A 20721-nucleotide genomic window follows, 5' to 3' on the forward strand; every position below is an offset into this window, starting at 1 on the left:
TGATGAAATAATTCTACGCATAGTTGTGTCTTTTTTACTCAATTGAATTTCCAAAATTTTATGAAGTTCTTCAAACTACTTCACAGACATTCGGAAATAATTAAAAAACTTTGATGGATCTTGCAATAAATCTTGATACAGCAAACTATACGTTCCCTTGGTTTCTCTTAATTCTACAATAGGATGAACCCACAAATTACGTCGTCTTTTCAGTTTCTTTTTCTTTTTATTTAATATGTACCACAGCATAACACACTCTTCTACATCCATAATCCAAAAATATAACCGCACTGCACTGCTACTAGTTTCATACTGACGAGCATGCCCGTGAATCCGATACAGCCGCCATCGAAAATTCTGTATCTCGCATACAGTATCTCGCATACAGTATCCTCGTCTGAAAGGGGGCTTATTGCCTCTTGGTCTTCCGTGTTTGTCATTACTTTTGTTTTGTTGAAGTTAATTTTTAGGCCTTTTTATAGCTATTTTTCATGAAGTTCATTCAGTATTAATTCTAGTTCTTGTCGTTCCGAGATCAGGAGTATATCATCCGCATATCTAAAGTAAAAGGGTATTATAGCACAATTGAACATCAGTGATCAAGATATACAAATAAAAATGAGCATTTGCAATAAAAAATTGCTTTCGCTAAATAAAAAGAACGGTCAGTACGGAACAGTATTTTTAATTTGGTATATTTATTATCTTCATCAATGACGTAATTAGAAACAAATATATCAGCTAGCGCAAATATATCATTATAATTAGGTACAACCTTCTCATAGGCTTTATTCAGAAATTAATTTGGTGTTTCGATAAATATTCAAAAGTAAGGTTACCGTTAAGGTTTAAAGTTAAGGGCCGTTTACTATAAAAAGTAACTGAGATTCTTTCACTGACAGTAATTCCATGGCACTTTTTAAAGTCAAGAATTTGACTAACAAAATGTTAAATATCCTGATTGTAAAATATTTAAATGCAGTAGAAAAATGTGCTCTTTAAAATAAAACAGTTCCAATATCCTTAATAAAGTTTTTGGAAAACATAAAGTAGGTATTACAAAATGGTCTATATCCCTAATTAAATCTTAGTTAATGGGGGTGGGGACGAACAAAGTTTTTATTAAGATATTTTATCACAGTCGAAGTAGACACTAAGAATAGCAGTTCAGTTCAAGGCGACATCGAATTGCACAACTGAGTTCTTACAGTTTAGTACATTTTTAACAATTTTACCACTTATTTACACTTTAATTCACTCACGTTAGCAGTATGTGAACTATTGTGAACAGGAGAACAACTGCCACGCTCCATTCCGTTCGGCTAGAAACACTCTTAACTGTAACAAAAAGAAATTTATTAATAAAAAAAACTGAATTAGTGTACGTAAGTTAAAAGTTTACTTTTAAAAAATTGGACAAATTGCCCTTAAATATATAGATTTAAATGCAAGCTAAATATATTATCTTACAAATAAATAATAGTTGGAAGTTGAAATAAGAATATTGCGATACTATTCGACACCTGATATGAATAATATTGTAACTCTAATATATATATATATACAGGGTGAGTCATGAGGAACTTTACATACTTCTACCATATGTAGAGTCCCTCAGGGAGCATATCATGTGGCCACTAAAAAATGTCAACTCCTCTTCTTTATCAATTAACAGGGTGATTTGTGTAATTGACCATTTATTTCATTTTACTGTAGTGTTTATACGGCTCATTTGATTCTTTTAATTTTTGAATGATACAGTACACTACTATCAAGCATTCGACTGGTATTAGCTAAACTAAAAATTCCAGGACTGGCTTTGGAAAAATTAATTTAGGGATTCGTATTAAATATTACACCCTGTATAAGTTTTTTTTAAAATGCAATAAGTGATTTTCAAACTACATAAATAGCCAATGAAAACGACTTATGCGACAATGTTGTCGCACTTTTATTAAATTTTTAGTGAACGATCAAATCTTACCAAAAATAGAACAACCATAATGAAGTATCAAATTATAAGGTAATTAATTTAAACAAATATTATAAATTTCAAACATTTTAATTAAAATGATAAACTGAGTCACTGCACAACAAAAAACAGTAACTACTAACAATAACGAAGAACAATTTAAAAAAAAACTAAAAATATGTACATAGTTATGATAAACCCATAAATTAGAACTGGAAAAGATACAATAATGGTAACAAAATAAAAATAATTTTTGTACACATTTTTGTTGCCGAATTGTTAATTGACGTATTGAATTACGAATACTCTGGGGATCGTCTCTAATAGTATTACAACAATGTTTAATTCTATCAATTAATTGTTGTCGGTTATTAATATACACTGCGTAAACTAGTTGCTTCAATTGTCTCCAAATATGGTTATCAACGGGATTGAAATCAGGGGATCTTGAAGGCACACGAAATAGGACCTGCACGTCCTATCCACCTGTTGCCATAAACATTATTGAGATATTGTCTCACTGCCAGTAAAAAGTGTGGGGGTGCCCCATCATGCTGAAAATATATCCCTCGGATAGCAACGTTCGCGTTGGCAAGCAAATTCAGCAAAATATTTTGTAGAAAGTTCAAATAGACCTGCCCTGTTAAAGGACCATCAAAAAAGTGGGGACCTACTAATTGGTTATTTATGACACCAATCCACACGTTAACCGAAAACCTTAACTGAGAACGACGTTCTCGAATAGCATGGGGATTTTCTTCTGCCCACACATGTGAATTTCGTGAATTATTTATCCCGTCTCTGGTAAATTGGGCTTCATCTGTAAATAGTGTCCTGTATAGCGTTGGTCGATTATTGTTAATCCATCTACAAAATTCCAACCTATCGATCTCATCTCCAGCATGTAGTCGCTGAACCATTTGAATGTGATATGAGTATAGATTATTTTTTTGTAAGACTCTACTTACTTTTGATTGAGTAACATTGAGTTCTCGACTTACTTGTCTAGTGCTTATTGTAGGGTTCATAGTAACGGCGTCCATAATGTCATCTTCCTGCGCTTCATCTACATGTCGCTCTGTTGTTCCAGTAGGAAAAGTGCCATTTTCTCGCAAATAATTAAAAACTGACCCAAATGTTGGATGACTGGGAGTTCGACGATTAGGATATCTTCTGCGATATTCTCTACTAGCAGCCCTACCATTCCCATTACAGAATCCATAAACAAATATTATGTCTGCATATCCTGTGGTCGAAAACTGATGTGGCATTTTAAACGAAAGTAACAAAAGCTCTACCAAAACTAACACAATGTACTTAACGTAGATATGACAGAAGAAATATGTATTCTTGTACACATAAATAACAATTGATAATGACAATAATGACAATGGGTATAAAATATCAAGAAACGTCAAACGGTCAACGCCAACCTTCATTTTAAACTTTTCTAGATTTATTTTTATTTAGTACGGTTGATGCAATGTATTATTATTTGACATAAAATTTTAATCATTTACAATTAACAAAAACTAACACATACAAGAGATTTGACTTTTTAATCAATTTAATTTATTATTTATCGAAAATAATGCCCCAATACGATCTATGAGTAAAAATTTAAAATTGAAAAACAATTGATTCTATCGTAGAGATAATACAAAGTGACAGTAAAGATGTTAATTTTCTACGTATTAGATTATGTTGTAGGAACTCATTTTAATTAAAATGTTTGAAATTTATAACATTTGTTTAAATTAATACCTTATAATTTGATACTTCATTATGGTTGTTCTATTTTTGGTAAGATTTGATCGTTCACTAAAAATTTAATAAAAGTACGACAACATTGTCGCATATGTCGTTTTCATTGGCTATTTATGTAGTTTGAAAATCACTTATTGCATTTTAAAAAAAATTTATACAGGGTGTAATATTTAAATCGAATCCCTAAATTAATTTTTCCAAAGCCAGTCCTGGAATTTTTTAGTTTAGCTAATACCAGTCGAATGCTTGATAGTAGTGTACTGTATCATTCAAAAATTAAAAAAATCAAATGAGCCGTATAAACACTACAGTAAAATGAAATAAATGGTCAATTACACAAATCACCCTGTTAATTAATAAAGAAGAGGAGTTGACATTTTTTAGTGGCACATGATATGTTCCCTGAGGGACTCTACATGGTAGAAGTATGTAAAGTTCCTCATGACTCACCCTGTATATATATATATATATATATATATATATATATATATATATATATATATAAATATATATATATAACTGTTTTGGATGGGTTGGAGTCAATAATAGGGCTATTGGTTAACTATTTTTTTATTCTCGAGCTTTCAATTGTGTTTACAACTATTATCAAGAGCTAAAAAAGACAAAATACTTACAAGGTTGAACTAAAAAGAAAAAAACAATTTTTGTTAACTTACCAAATAAAAATTAGTTTGTTAAGTAAAAATCATTGCTTACATCTTCAAAATATTTATTACAAAAATGTTTTTATCTAATAAATGTTTCTCTGAAAAATTTTTATAATTTTAAAAACATTTTTTTAATATAAGAATAGTTGAATTTATAAAAAAGTTCAAATGGCAGCCAATTACAAATAGCTTCAATGTCATAAATGCCAACATAAAATTTTTATTTTTGACAATTATATTGCCAAAAGTAAAACTTCGTTTAAACATTCTTTTTTGTTTAGTAACAAAAAGAAGAAGATTTATTCACCGTTGACAGATGTCTGAAAGAATGTGACAGATATATGGAGAATTAAATATGACATTTTACAAGTTTTATATATAAATCATAAAGAAAGAATATAATTATAAATTTTGCTTAAATTTTGAATTTCAGATCTTTTGTTTAAACTCTTATCATTTTTGCTAATACAAACCATTTCCAAAAAAGTCCTTTTAAATTTATTACTTTCACTACATAAAATTTTAATGTTATCAAAATCCATAATATGGTCTTTATCGATTACATGTTCTGCCAAAGCACAAGATGGTTTTTTAATTCTGTTTGTGAGAAATAATGCGATTTGAAAGATTTCTTCCGGTCTCACCAACATATTCAGCCTTACACTGAGTACAACTAATGCTGTATACTAAATTCGTTTTTTTCAAATTTGTCTATAGGATATTTTATTTATATATATATATATATATATATATATATATATATATATATATATGTGTGTGTCTGTGTGTGTGTGTGTCGTCAACATATCTAAGCCATAGTTTGGGTTTATGCTCTGCTGTTTCTATTGCTTTCGATTCCATACCTTGCATAAAAAGGTTGGCTATTACGGGTAACAGTGGTTAACTCATCGGTGCTCCTTCAACTTGTTTGTATTTTACAGAAACTTTAGAGAAACTTAATGAATTCCTACAACACATTAACAATATGCATCCAAAAGTACAGTTTACCATGGAACGGGAGAATAACCAACAACTTTCATTCCTAGATGTGCTAGTTATTAAGAAAGAAGACGGATGCATAGGACATACAGTATACCGAAAACCAATCCATACTGACAGGTACTCACACGCAGACTCACACCATCATCCTGCACAATTAAATTCGGTAATAAAAACCTTAACAACAAGATCGGAGAAACTGGCAGATGAGGACCATAAAAACGAAGAAATGTACAAAGTCAAAACAGCTCTATGAAAAAAATGGCTTTTCCATGTCTACGATTGAAAAGGCACAGAAATCTCGAAATAAAAGCAAAAATTTAGAAAAAGAGGGAAAGCCAGTCGGAAAAACCATCCTGCCCTATATAAAGGGAACGACAGACAAAATCAGCAGAAAGTTGCATTGGAAAATCAAGGTGTATACAGAATCCCGTGTGAGGATACGAGTCCGTGTACGATAAATCATACATCGGACAGACAAATCGAAGGATACAAGTTAGACACGAAGAACATCGAAACGCCATTGAAAGAAAAGAGAAGACTTCATCCCTAGCACGACGTGCCATAAACACAGGACACAAAATAAACTTGAATGAAACACCAATGCTAGCCAACATCGAAAATAGAGCCAAACGTATAATCAGGAAAGTCATAGATATCGAAAAACATCCAAAAAATTTAAATACCAGAGAGTTTATTATGGGCCAAGTTTTCCTTGCAACATTTTTAGAGCGTCCCAGACGATTCTCATCGTACATTTTTTTAGCTGTTTTGACAAGTTTTAGAAAGGTTTCTCTGTACTTGGAGATATATTCAGTGACAAAGACATTGGTAGTAAATTTATTGATAGTGAATGCATATTCTGAGCTGATATGCGGATACCTTTGGTAGTCCAAAGTTTGTGATGTTTTGACATAATTGTAATTAAAAGAAATGCCTTATTGAAAATACAGACAAGCTTATTTAAAAAATAACTGAAATTATAGTCCACGTCCACGGAGGGAAAGTGCCACCCAGAAGTCAAGCACAAATTTTTGGAATTTACGAAAGTTCTGAGCGGAAAAAATCCTACCTAAATATTGGGTTTTTGAGGATTGTTTGATAAGAGTGATAAACTTGGTAGGTATATACTGCTTCATGATCTAAGATTCCGGTAATAATAATTGTAGAACATACATCAAGGGGTGGGAAATCTGAGACAATATAATCAATTATGGTAGTTTATTGATTCATGTACACCTGGTAATAAACTGATGATGGATTTAAGTACGAAAACGTTGTGTGATATAGTCCGAAAGGGTGTTTTTACTTTTATACCTTTTATAAGGGATTTTCAAATAAAAATTTCATTATTTACACATTTACTTTTTTTGAGTTGCAGTAAATATAGAGGCAAAAATAATAATGACACTCATAAAAAATACTAATATAAACATTATTATATATTGCTGTGTCCCTCGAAGTGAAATATTGAAATATTTAACTAGATAAACATAAAATAACCTTAATGACATTTAGTAAATATTCACCGTACCGATAAAATACATTGTAGTACAAGGCAAACATTACACTCAAACAATTAACAAGTTAATGTAAGTATTAACTTGTGACTACCGTTGGAAAATTACGCCTTTGTTGTGAGTTAACCAAAAGTTTTCAAAGAGCACAGTAAGACTAATTAAAATTGCACAGTATTCGTAGCGTTGAGTCCGATAAAGTATTCCTTTGCGGTGCTTCACATGCTGCAAAAGCAATCATATAGTTTGTGACAAAGCTTTTGCTTATTGATTATTTATTTCATTTTAATTTTAGTTAACACGTTCACGCCGCTACCAGATACATGGGTCTGGTATGAACTTTACGTTCAATTGGCACTGAAATTTGGAGACCTTGCGCTAGCGCCGATAAAATGGCTATTTATGAACTAAATATTATGATATAGGTACCTACGGATACGTCATGATGTGCTTTATATTTTAGTTCTGTTGTAAGATACGAGATGCCAACACCTGGTAGCATCACACAAAGAAATTTTTTACGCTATGGGATTTACCGGAACTCCGTATCTGGTTATTTATAGCAAACATTGTACAAGTGTGTTGTTTTTTTATTAAAATCCATATAAATGTCATCTAGAGGCGAAAAAATGGTTAAGTTGGTGCTGAATAAGCACCAAAATGCTTCTATACAAACTGAAAGTGAATCTGATAGTGATCCATTTGAAAACTTGTCTGATGAAGATCCTGAATACACTCCTAGTGAAGATAGTGACAATTCTGATGGGAACGAATCCATATATTTGAACGAAGAAGTATCCAGTGATATAGAAACTGATAATTATGAATCAGAAAAAGAAATTGGTAAGAAGAAAAACGAATCTTATAATTTGATTCTCATTATCTTTATTTTTAGGCGATGCTGAGGAAGATGTATGGACTGACATTCAGGAAACAGATAAATTAGATTTTGATGAATATCCTACAGATTCTAAAATAAATATTCAATGTGAAAATATGAGCCCATTGGATATTTTTTGTCTATTTGTCACAGATGAAATTTTGGAATTAATTGTTCAAGAAACCAATAGATATGCAGAAAAAGAAACTGGTGTACACAGTATTAAACAAAAATCTAACAGTAAGTGAGTTCCGAATAATAAAGAAGAAATTAAAAAATTCTTTAGTATCGTGGTCTGCATGGGATTCGTGAAGGTCCCTAATATTCGATTATATTGGTCCAAAAATGACCTTTATAATAATAAGTTTATCTCCTCAGTTATGACTAGGGATAGATTTTTATTAATGCTACGGTATCTACATTTTCAAAATAATGACTGTATACTAGAAAGCAACGATAAATTATACAAAATAAGACATGTTTTAGAATTACTTAATGACAAATTCGTTAAAATCATGACTCCAGGAAGGAATGTAGTCATAGACGAAAGTATGGTACCATGGCGTGGTCGTTTGAGTATGCGGCAATATATAAAAAACAAACGCCATAAATATGGCGTTAAATTATATAAACTATGTACCGTCAGTGGTATTACTTATAAAGTAATGGTTTATTGTGGAAAAGAAAACAATATGATAAACAAAAGCCATTCTCAGAAAGTTGTGCTGACCTTAATGAATAGCTTGTTAGATGCCCGACGAACTTTATATGCTAATAACTTTTATTCGGGCATTCCTCTTGCAAAAGATCTATTAGATCGCCAAACTTTTTATTGTGGGACTCTTAGAAACAATCGGAAAGGTATTCCAAAGGGAATAGTTTAAAAGAGACTAAAGAAAAATGAAATAATTGGCATCAAAAATAAGGACAAGAAAGACCTATTAGTATTCTGCCTACTCTATCAAAAGTGTTAGAATGCATTATACAAATGCAGCTTGGAGATTATATTTCTAACAATAATATCTTAACTGATTTTCAGTCCGGGTTTAGGCCATTTCACAACTGTGAAACAGCACTACTTAAAATAACTGACGACATTTTGAGAGAAAGAGATGTGGGTAAGGTTACCATTTTAGTTTTGATCGATTTCTCTAAGGCATTCGACACTCTCAATCATTCACTACTCTGCGCAATTTTGAAGTCAATCGGTTTTTCCATGGATGCATTGAATATGGTTAAGTCGTACTTGCATCACAGGAAACAGAGCGTCAAATTAGACGAAAGAAGCTCTGATTTTCCATATATTCCAATAACACCAGTAATAGATCTTTATAATTATCCAGATTTAGCCATACGGCTCACACTCCCTCTAAGGGCAAAATGCACTCATCCCAGATACCTACGGTACCAAAAGGATTGAGCTGTGGTGGGACTCTTTCCGTGTTATCGAGCCCTAGGTGACTTGGTTTGCTGGAGTATCTTCCAAAAATGTTCGTAAACATCTAGATGTCGCGAAGACTACAGCTTTCAGCATGGCCTTATAAAGATGTTCATTTAGACCCAGCTGTTTTATGTTCTCTAGGAAGTTTTTGGTAATAACACCAGTAGTAGATCTTTATTATTATCCAGATTTAGCCATACGGCTCACACTCCCTCTAAGGGGAAAATGCACTTATCCCAGGTACCTATGGCATCAAAAGGATTGAGCTCTGGTGGGACTGTTTCCAACGTACCCATGGACTTGGTACGTTGGGGTATCTCCCAAAAATTTCCGCACTCATCTGGACGTCGATTATTATTAAGTATATTTTATTTCTTCAGTAGGTTGAGAATAATGAATATATGTATATCAATAAATAATCTTTTTCCAAAATTTATAATTGAACACGGATATAGTGATCACTTTTTGAACATTATTTTATCATAACATATTTTTTAGTAGATCGATATATTGTTTCAGTAAATCAGTGAATTGAAGTTGAAATTATTAGATCTATTGAAAAATTAATAGAACTGGTAACTCTGCGAGAGGTAGTACAGGCAGTGCCGAGCCGTGCCGGGGTGCAAAGGGTGTGTGGCACTCGGGCGGCGCTCGTTTGGGGGCGGCAAAATCCCAAAAATATAAAAATATAAATATCAAAAAAATAAAATCAAAACGCCAAGCAAGCAAAGTGCAAAAAAATAACGCGAACGCAAAAAATTAATTAATTTACTAATGTTTGTATTTTGAGAACGATTTCCGAAGTGGAAATTGAAACGTTAATAAAAGTACTTTATCTTTTAATTGTGGCTTATTCCCATTTACATAGTAATTACTTTAACATGCCACAAGAAAATAGCTTCAGAACAATATTCTGGGAACATGTAGTTTAATTGATAACTAGCTTCTAATCCTTGCGTAAAGGGTTTGACCGTTCTTGGCTTATTTTGTTTCTAGAGAAAATTTACTAACTTCACAATAAATACTTTCGATTGGTTTTAGGCAAAAAGCTTCAGATATTATACGTAAAGAGAGATTCGTATTTATTGTGAAGACTGTCGAGTTTTTTTAGCAATGTCTTAGTGGCTGTAGAATACACAGTAAAGTTGGTTATTTTGGCTATCTGATTTAATATTGCTATTGCTTTTTCTCATGAGGAAACGTGAAAACTTTCCAAGATATTTTTGAATAAAATCCTTTATAAAAAGGTATATAAAAAACCCAGTTGGGCTATGTTAAATTGACAAAACGTTTTCGGAATAAGTATTCCATCATCAGTGTCCTAAAAAAAGTATTTAACCACTTAATTAAAAAGAACATGAAATAATTTAAGTTTTGACTAAGGTTAATGTAAAATGTGGTTAATACTTACTAGTTAATACATGAATGTAGCCACTAAATATATGGGTAAAAACCCTATAAAAATTATTAAATGAAATTTAGTTTACATTATGTCTAATTTACAATTAAGATGGTAAAGTTACCGTTGGATTGGTAACATGGCGACATATGACTCTACATTAAGTTGCAAGTCCTGAGAAGGTATGTCTACGAGGACTTTATTAAAGCAACTGATTGAAATGACAATCTTGGCAGGTTATGACGGAAGTTATGACAGAGCAGTCAGTGTAATTGTATATCTCTATTTAAGACAGAAGCCAACGTTGTTTAAAATTGTGAAAGTTGAAATGTGTGCCAAAGAGAATGAAAATTAAGGTGTTTTTGAGAAAATTGTGATAAACGGATAGACTACGGAAGGCTGAGGTCCCCAGAGAACCGAAGCCAAACCCTGAGGGAATTGTGTAGAGAAGCAAAATAAGAATTTAATAGTATGGAATGGGTGGTGGATGACGGATGATCTGATCTGAATTTGGAAGTGTCGAAATAGAAGCATGGAAAGTATTGGTTATAGTGATTAAGACATGAAGTTTGGGTTGAAAAGAAAAGAGTGGGATAGATGGAAAGTAAGATGTATTGGAAGAAAGGTTTTTAGAGTGAACTAAGGAGGATGAGTATTAGGTGAATTAATAATGAATATAGATTTTAATTGTAGAAGTAAATTGGGGATGTGGGTTAGGAGAACAGTTGGCGATGGAGAGGGAGAAAATCTCGATTGAATGAAACATGACGATTAACGCAATTTGGGCTTTTTTGTTTTTCTTTAAGAATTTCAAGATCTTCGTATAAATCTAATTTGAGGAAATTTTTTTGGGAGGTATTGTGGATAAGTGAAACGTTTTCTGGGATATTGAGGGTGTGGTTGTGTTCTTTGAGATGTTGAGAGAAAGTGGAAGTATTTTCTCTTTTTATGTGCTCTAGAGAGCGTGAAGAAAGAGATCTGCATGTTCTACCTATGTAGGTGGCATTGCAATCTGAACATTTAAGTCAATATACTCCACTCCGGTTCATATAATTAATAGGATCTTTGGAATTAGAAATATGTTGTCCCAAATTGTTGGGTACTTTGAAAGAAACATGGGTGTTTTCAACCGAACGTTGGATGAGATTTCGAATATCTCCAGAAAGACTTTCATGATAGAAAGGGAGTGAAACATAGTTGGGTTTGGTGGCAAGGTCTCTGCGGAACGCAGTCTCCCGCAGGGTCTTAACCCATTAACGCCTACGGGTCCCATATGGGGACACAAAACCGCCCTCTATTTATGTGCGTGTACTAACTGACAAATTTAATTTGAAAGCCACTGACTGAGAACTAATCGTTCAAAATGCTCATTGGATGCGCCTGACAAGATCAGTTGCTTGTTGTACTCGCGAGTGAGAGGTTGTGCTATTTTTTATTGGACAGATTATTTTCGACGACGAAAATATGGACATCCCGTTACGGTAAGTTAAATTATGTGGATCTTATTTATTTTATTGTATATCTAGGCGATCGATTTTATTTAAAAAACGTATTTTCGCAATACTGTTTGTTGATTTTCTAAATATATGGTTCTAGTTTTTCATAATTTCCTCGTAAACGTCACTGTCACCATATGGGACCAGTAGGCGTACTACGGACAATATGTATTAACCTATAGTTTTATACGATAATTTTAGTTTCAGAGGAATAACTCTTCAAGAAGCGTTAGATATCGCCTACTAATCTGATAACGAAGTCACTGATATATACATACAGCCACCTGACTGTCAGGATTTGACCGATTAGGATTCAGGGGATGAAGATGAGGGTGGAACTGTTGAAAATTTGAGTAGTCGTCAACTTTTAGCTCTAGCTGAAGTTGTATTTTCAAATGGTACGAGAGTGGAGGACACATCTGAAGATTTAGCAAATGAGCAATTACATACTGTGGTACAAAGTGACGCTAAAGCAAATTTAGTACTGATGGTATTCCATGGTATTCTTTATGTGAGGTGGATGGACAATAATGTGGTAACAGAGGCCAGTACGTGTTTTGGGGTTACTCCAGTGAAATCTGTAGAGAGATTTTCAAGGAAAAATAAAAGAAACGTACCTATACCACGTCCGGATGTAATTTCCAAATACAATAAAAACATGGAAGGCACCGATCTGATGGATGCAAATGTATCTTGGTATGTAAAGTATATTGATTATAATAATATAATAACATACATTGTTTCAGTTATCGTATTGGTGTAAGATCAAAAAAGTGGTACTGGTCAATATTCACATATCTTATTGATGTACCTATCTATACAAAATGCTTGGATTCTCTACCGCAAAAGTGGCAGAAATATCAGCCAGTTGGAGTTTAGGCGAAGTATTGCTCAGGTAATGTTATAATTTACTACATATTTACGTAGTCTTACATGTTACTGGCATTTTTAGACATATTTGGCAAATTACAAAACGACAACTAAAGGTCCACGTCGAATGCCTAAAGCTGCTGGAAGTAACAGCCGTGTTGGAGACGATGTCAGATTTGATGGGTTAAACCATTACGTAGTAGTAGTGCCAGAAGAAAAAAGAAGAAGATGTGCCGGGTTCAATTGTATAAGCAAAGGGCGTACAATGTGTATCAAGTGCGATGTTGGTTTATGTTTAGAATGTTTTATGAAATTTCACACAAACACTTAATTCAGATAATATTTTGTGTATACCCTGGAACGCCTACAGGGCCCATATGGTGACAGCATGTTTTTTGTATATTTTGAAATAAAAATTTATTTTTTTCCAAACGTAGGTTAATTTTACACCTTTCTTTATGAAAGTTCAAATCAAAAAATCGTAAATTCAAAATTTTTTTTTCTCGGCGTTAATGGGTTAAGGTGTTATTTTATTTCAACTTTCACAATTTTAAACAACGTTGGCTTCTGTCTTAAATAGACATATACAATTACACTGACTGCTCTGTCATAACTTCCGTCATAACCTGCCAAGATTGTCATTTCAATCAGTTGCTTTAATAAAGTCCTCGTAGACATACCGTCTCAGGACTTGCAACTTATTGTAGAGTCATATGTCGCCATGTTACCAATCCAAAGGTAACTTTACCATCTTAATTGTAAATTAGACATAATGTAAACTAAATTTCATTTAATAATTTTTATAGGGTTTTTACCCACATATTTAGTGGCTATTTAGTGACTTAGTGACTTTAGTAGCTTTAGTGACTATTTAGTGGCTATATGTATTAACTTGTAAGTATTAACCACATTTTACATTAACCTTAGTCAAAACTTAAATTATTTCATGTTCTTTTTATTTAAGTGGTTAAATACTTTTTTTAGGACACTGATGATGGAATACCCTTTCCGAAAACGTTTTGTCAATTTAACATAGCCCAACTGGGTTTTTTATATACCTTTTTATAAAGGATTTTATTCAAAAAATTTTTTAATATATGGTATACAGCCAAATACAGGAACTTAGTTTCCTTGTGGATTTCCAAGATATGTTTGGCTGTTACCTATTTGCTTATGTAATACCTATTATATTCGAATACAAAATAATTTTTTCTCTCAAATATTTTATCTCTATCCGTAATATCAATTATATAGTTCGATATAAATGCCAAAGTTAATATCGAACTTGTGAATCACTAAATATAATCCTAGAGAGTAGAAATAAAATCAGAATTACCCAGTGGTATTTGAAATGTGTCAGGTTAAAATAAATTTTGTGGCAAAATCGTACAAACACAATCGTCGAAATATTTGGGTCAGAGTATAAATTGAAATGGAGCTACTCAAACGTTATTTTATATGAATGGAATAATACTGCCATAATTAAATTTTCCTTTTTAGTTTTAAATGTTTAAATTGAATGCAGGTGAATATAATACAAAGCGAATCTGAGAATATCGAAAAATAAAATATAGAAGTAAATACCCACGCAAATATCCACAATTGATATATGAAAATGTACCATTTTATAATAAATATTTATTTAGAATGTATTGTTTAATAATATTAGGATAAATATATTTATAAATCGCTAAAATATGTGACAGGGCTGCATATTGATCAATACCATACATTATTATCCGTTCAAAAAGTGTTGAGAGCACGAAATGTGCCTCAAACTCATAAAACGGTCGTAAACCATAGGCGTTCCTGAGGTGTTTAATTATTAAATAATTATATAATATTTTTTAATACTGTTATATATATATATATATATATATATATATATATATATATATATATAATATTAATAATATTTTAATACTAATATATTTAGCAAAAAACAATTAAAACTTTCACGGCTAATGTTATGTAATTATATTATATTAATAAAAATAAGAATTTAACCATTAACAATTTTGTAAATAAGAATACCTTATCTCTTTGGATATTTCAATACTAATCTTCGCGTTTAATCACTTTACTAGAAAACCTGGAATTCATATCCGAAGGTACTATTCGTTGCAAGATAATTAGGATGGAATTCCCCAGATTTTTAATAATATAATGGGTATGCTTTGGCCACGTGCCTCGTTTGTTCAGTTTATATTCGAAACTTAACTTAAAAGGGTGAAGTTATTACGAACGAAAACAATTTTTTTGTTTAGTACGTTTTTGATCGCATGTAATTTACGGCTCGTCGGTGTGTCCGCGTCTACGGCAGTAATTAGCGTCTCGAATATTTCTTTTGCGAATTATATGCAGTGCGTGAGTGATTTTTTATTCCATATACCTACGAACATATACGTACCTTTCGCTCGTGCTCGTTTTGTTGGATTGTTTGTGATGGCTTCATCATCAACATCAAGTTTTACACCGGTACTGTTGCGTACAGTTAGTAAGTCTGTCTATTCACCAAGAGAGAAGACTATTGTCCTGAATGTTCACGATGCTCTGGTTTCTCAGAATCCCACAAACACTGTTCGCAACATAGTCGAAAGTTGTGCCAACATGACTGGCGTAGGAAAGTCAACTATATATGGGTTCCTATCAGAAAGAAAAAAACACGGTATAGCTAACCCAAACACAAACGAACACTTAAAGAGAGGGAAAAAGCCTATTGAAATTGATGAATTTGCCAAAAATGGTATTCGAAGGAAAATTCATGGATTTTTTTTTCAAAAAAGAAATACCAAACCTAAACAAAATTTTACAAGAAGTTAGAGACGACCCGGATTTGCCTCATATCGGACGAACTAAATTGTGGCAAGTTTTAAAAGAATTAAATTTCCGGTGAGAGAAATCAGACCGAAAATCACTTTTGATTGACCGGGAGGAGATAATATGTTGGAGAAGAAATTATCTAAGATCCATACGAAAATTCCGGGCTGAAGGAAGGCCTATCTTCTACCAGGATGAAACGTGGGTAAACTCAGGTCATACTCTAAAAAAAATTTGGTCAGATAAAAATATATTAATTCCATAAAGGCAAGCCTTTATGGAAGGTTGATCTACTGGTATTTCCCCACCTTCTGGTAAAGGCAGTAGATTAATAATTTCTCACATTGGCAGTGAAAAAGGATTTGTTAAGCATGGTTTGTTGGAATTTCAGTCCAAAAGCACAAAAGACTATCACGAGGAGATGACAGCTGATGTTTTCGAAGAGTATTTTGAGCAGATGATTGAACACATACCACCAAATTCAATTATAGTATTAGATAATGCACCTTATCATTCACGACTAGTAGAAAGACTTCCAATGACTGCGAGGAAGAAACAGGATATTCTTGACTGGCTGCGGAATAAGTATCTGCCTTACGAAGATGGAATGGTAACAGCAGAACTTCTAAAAATTGCCCGACAACACAAATCTAAGTTCAAGGAATACGTAGTTGACAACATGGCGGAAAGGCGAAACATTACAGTCCTTAGACTTCCACCCTACCACTGCGAAATAAATCAAATTAAACTCATTTGGGCACAAATGAAAAGTTATGTGGCTAGAAAAAATACGTTATATAAAATACAAGCTGTACGTGAATTGTTATACGAGTCTTTACAACATATTACAGAACAAAACTGGAAAGATACAGTAAGGCATGTAATAGAAGAAGAACAAAAAATGTGGGATCTTGATAACATAATTGATGCGACCGTAGAGACACAACCGCTAATTATTAACCCTCAAGATGACTCGGATTCCGAAGTTGATCCTATTTATTTTGAATTTGAATAGTTTTCTAATCGTAATTATATAAGGTAAGTAATTAGTTGTAATCATAAGGTATTAAAGGGGAAAGGCGCAAAATTTCGCCTGTCAAAATGTTCAATGTGTTTTAAATGTATCCATCTTTTTCTAATCCTGAGAAAACTAAACAGCATTTTTGAAAAATTTAAAGGCGGAATGAAATATTTTTTAGAATAAATAAAAAGTTTCTTTTGCATGCAATATTTTCAATTAAAAATTATACTATATTTTCTCTTTTATTTTCACCCCTGTTACATAACATATTAAAATAAACATTGTAGAAGTTTTCAGGGACTTTCTGCCCTGAGTAATAATGTAATCTTTCATTCTGCGTTTAAATTTTTCAAAAATATTTATTAGTTTTCTCCGGATTCGAAAATAATGGATACATTTAAAACACATTGGAAATTTTGCCAGGCGACATTTGGTGCCTTTTTCCTTAATTAAATAAGTGTATCTTTTACAAATGGCAAGAAACTTTTTATTTTTGAATAAAATAAATAAGTTTTATTAAAAAATACAATTTACATAAGTACAATTTAAAAAATATATTTATTTAGTTCAAATAAATGTTTCAATTATATACTCTACGACACTGGTCGTTCATCTCTAACCATTCAAAATACCCCCGTAATAGGAAGGTATTGTATTCCTTCAGATATAAGGTGGGTTAGTCGAAAACGTCTTAAACCTTCAGTTTTAGGTTGGTTTTTACTATTATATCGTATTACCTATCCTCTCTGTATTTCAGTTTTCTAATTAGGGTTAAACTTGTAGTGGGCTATCAACAAATTGTGAACCGACTGTAGATAATATTATATTGGAAATAGCCGTCCGCACTTGATAATGCATATGGCTCCAATGAGTTTACTACTCATTTCACTTTGTCCTGATGTCTTTTACCACACGTCATCTTTTTCTAGATCCATACGTTATTTGATGTCTATGTCTAGTGGTATTAGTTTAGTTTCTGACTAAGTAAAGTGAAACTTTTCATTGCAACTACTATTCTGCGGAATATTCGCATTTTTGCTATTTCCAATCTTGGTTTTACGGTCTTCTGCAGTAGAGTTTTAGCAGTATTCGACGTAGGCTATCAAAGCATCGTTTTATACATTTTTTACTTCTATTAATACAAGAAAATATTATTTTTAAAGGATTATTATTTTAAACCTTTTTTAACAGTAAATTTGTTTTATGTTTCTTCATCCAAAGTTACTACATTGTCTTTACAAAACTAATATTATGCCTTAATTTTCTTTCACTCGCAGCAATATTTGCAAATACCTTAAACACTTAGATGTTTTATTTCTGTACCTATATACTTTTTGAACGTATAATACAAAGCAAATCTGTTAATATAACTCAAATGAATTTTCTTGTATCTATAAGGCCAATTTTTCAAAAATATTTTATATTTTACCCTTTAACATTTTAAATACTTATTTTAAATCAATAAGCTCATAATCTGGTTTCGCAAACCGATTTAGAGAGAAAACCGTTTAGTATATTGAGTGAAGTCATTAACGTAAGTTAACAAGGATAAACAAGTTGGTAATTTGTAAACAGAAACGAGATAATTGATTTTGTATAATTATATTAGGGTCAGGTATACCTGGATGATATCGACCATACCTTCATTTTACAAGATATTATAATTTCTCTATGTAATTAACTGTGGTATATTGTTATAATTAAAGGGAGGATTATTTTTATGTATGAAATATGTATGTACATGTAAAATTTTTTTATAATATGTAAACATTCGTCCAAAATATGTAATAACCCGGTATCTGGTTTTGATGTTCTCAGGCAACATCGTCGTTATAAGCTCTTAAATCAATTTCTACTTTATATAGCTGTTATGTGACAATGATAATTGTAAGCAACAAGTCGTGTTAGTTATATAAAACTGGTGGCGACATCTAACATTCAATAGAGATATTTGAAAAAAATAATTTTACTAGAGAGGATACCAGTAGAGACCTACGTGTAAGTGGATGTGCCATACTTTTTATTATCAACCATTTGTTAGGAGTACTATGAGGTTGAATTTTTATTTGGTATATAAACAAAGGTTGTTTTAGTGTAATTCTCTGCTATTTTTTGCTGTATACGGTAAGTAATGATATTATTTTGTTGAACAAACATCATGTGGCTCTGAAGCAACATTGTCAGTTTAGTAATTGTTTACTATCCACTGTCAGTTTTCCAGTTTGAGACTATTTGATTACTTGAAGGAAAAGTATACTATCCTTAGCTTGGGCACTATTCGCTCAAATAGAATAGCAGGTTGCACCTTGGATACTGATAAGGTTTTGCTAAAACGTGGCAGGGGTTCCTATGTTTATAAATCCGATGAACAAAAGAATATTATAGTTGTCAAATGGGCAGATAACAAATGTGTACTTCTTGCTAGCACTGGTTGTGGGATTGAGCCAGTCAATCATGTACAAAGGTATTCTAAAGAACATAAAAGAAAAATAAACGTGCCATGCCCAAATCTAATCACTCAATACAATAAACACATGGGTGGAGTGGATAAAGCTAACTCTTTATTGGGTCTTTACAGAAGTCCAAGTCGTAGTAAAAGATGGCACTTTCCAATAGTTACCTGGCTCTTAGATGTCTGTATTATAAATGCTTGGATATTATATCAAAATGACAGTAAAGCCAATAATATAAATTTTATGCCTCTCAAGAAGTTTAGAATGGAACTAGCTAGGTCTTTGTCCAACACTGGAAAGAACAAAGTAAAGCGAGGCCGTCCATCAAGTATAGAAAATACAGATAACATTATTCGCCACCCTCTTGTTGTAAGACCTGATGATGCTACCAGAACAGATGCGTTAGGTCATTGGCCACTTTATACCGCTAAAGGAAGATGTAGATTTTGTAAAACTGGCTATACAACTGTGCAGTGTGAAAAATGTAACATGCGGCTTTGTTTTACACCGAACAAAAATTGCTTTTTATCATTCCACCGTTAGAATTAGGCCTATATTTATAATTTTTTAGTCTTAGGTACTTTTAATTTTTTTATTAAATCAATAAAATGTCCTTTAGTTAAACAGTTTTTTATTTATGATTAACAAAATTTTGAGATCTTCATTAGTAAAGTTATCAGTATCAAATAGTGTTTCTTGACTGGCAATGTTGCTTGTAGGCAACGGATTCAAAAACCACTTTCCCCTATCTCCTTCAGGTTTCACTTACTAACTCAGTGGCTTTACAACCCTTCGTAGGTTTTGGTCGACTTGACAACATGCCAGGTCTTGCCCAAAATTAAAAGTAAAAAGATTTTAAGAAGACGAAAAAGCCACTACCATTTTATCCCAAATTTTAGGCATACTGCAAAATTTTCAACAAAAAACTCGAAATGAAAATAGATGTTTTAATTGTGGAAAAATAACATTTGCAAAACAATTTCACCGATACCAAGAAAGAATCAAAGAATGAGGTCAGAAGGTCGTAATCGCCTAAATCGACATCTTCCTTTTTTCGTCTTTATAGAGGGGGGTCTGGAATCTTCAAAAGACATCTCAGTCCAGGACGCCGCCTGACTGAACTTAGTTGCAGGATTCGTTCTTCGTACTACTGGCGGTAGTTCCCAAGGTACTTTAAAATGCCTTTTCGTCGCTCAGTATACTATGTCATCCAGCGATCCGGAATGCACGCTGTAATGCCGGCATCACTTCCGAAGCACTACTTTTATTCATCCACAGACCATCAGCAAGAAGGCTCTCTGTCTAGTTTTAGTTAGCGCGTGAAAGACCCTCATCGCTCCTAGTACGGCATCAATCCCAGACGGGTATTTCTTCCTTCCACACAGTCTGACTCACTTTTCTACCTTAAACTTCCAGCA

General features: G+C 32.5%; 1 protein-coding gene across 1 annotated transcript in view; it reads right to left on the reverse strand.

The window, feature by feature from the left end:
• Positions 1–892: 892 nt before the first annotated feature.
• The window catches only part of LOC140448248 (uncharacterized), a 190067-nt gene continuing 170238 nt past the window's right edge, over positions 893–20721 (reverse strand). The window contains exon 7 of the mRNA XM_072541352.1: positions 893–1338. Within this exon, the coding sequence (XP_072397453.1) occupies positions 1259–1338 (80 nt within the window). The 3' untranslated portion in view covers positions 893–1258. The remainder of the gene's footprint in view (positions 1339–20721) is intronic.

Source organism: Diabrotica undecimpunctata, chromosome 8 (assembly GCF_040954645.1).
Source record: "Diabrotica undecimpunctata isolate CICGRU chromosome 8, icDiaUnde3, whole genome shotgun sequence".
Taxonomy (NCBI): domain Eukaryota; kingdom Metazoa; phylum Arthropoda; class Insecta; order Coleoptera; family Chrysomelidae; genus Diabrotica; species Diabrotica undecimpunctata.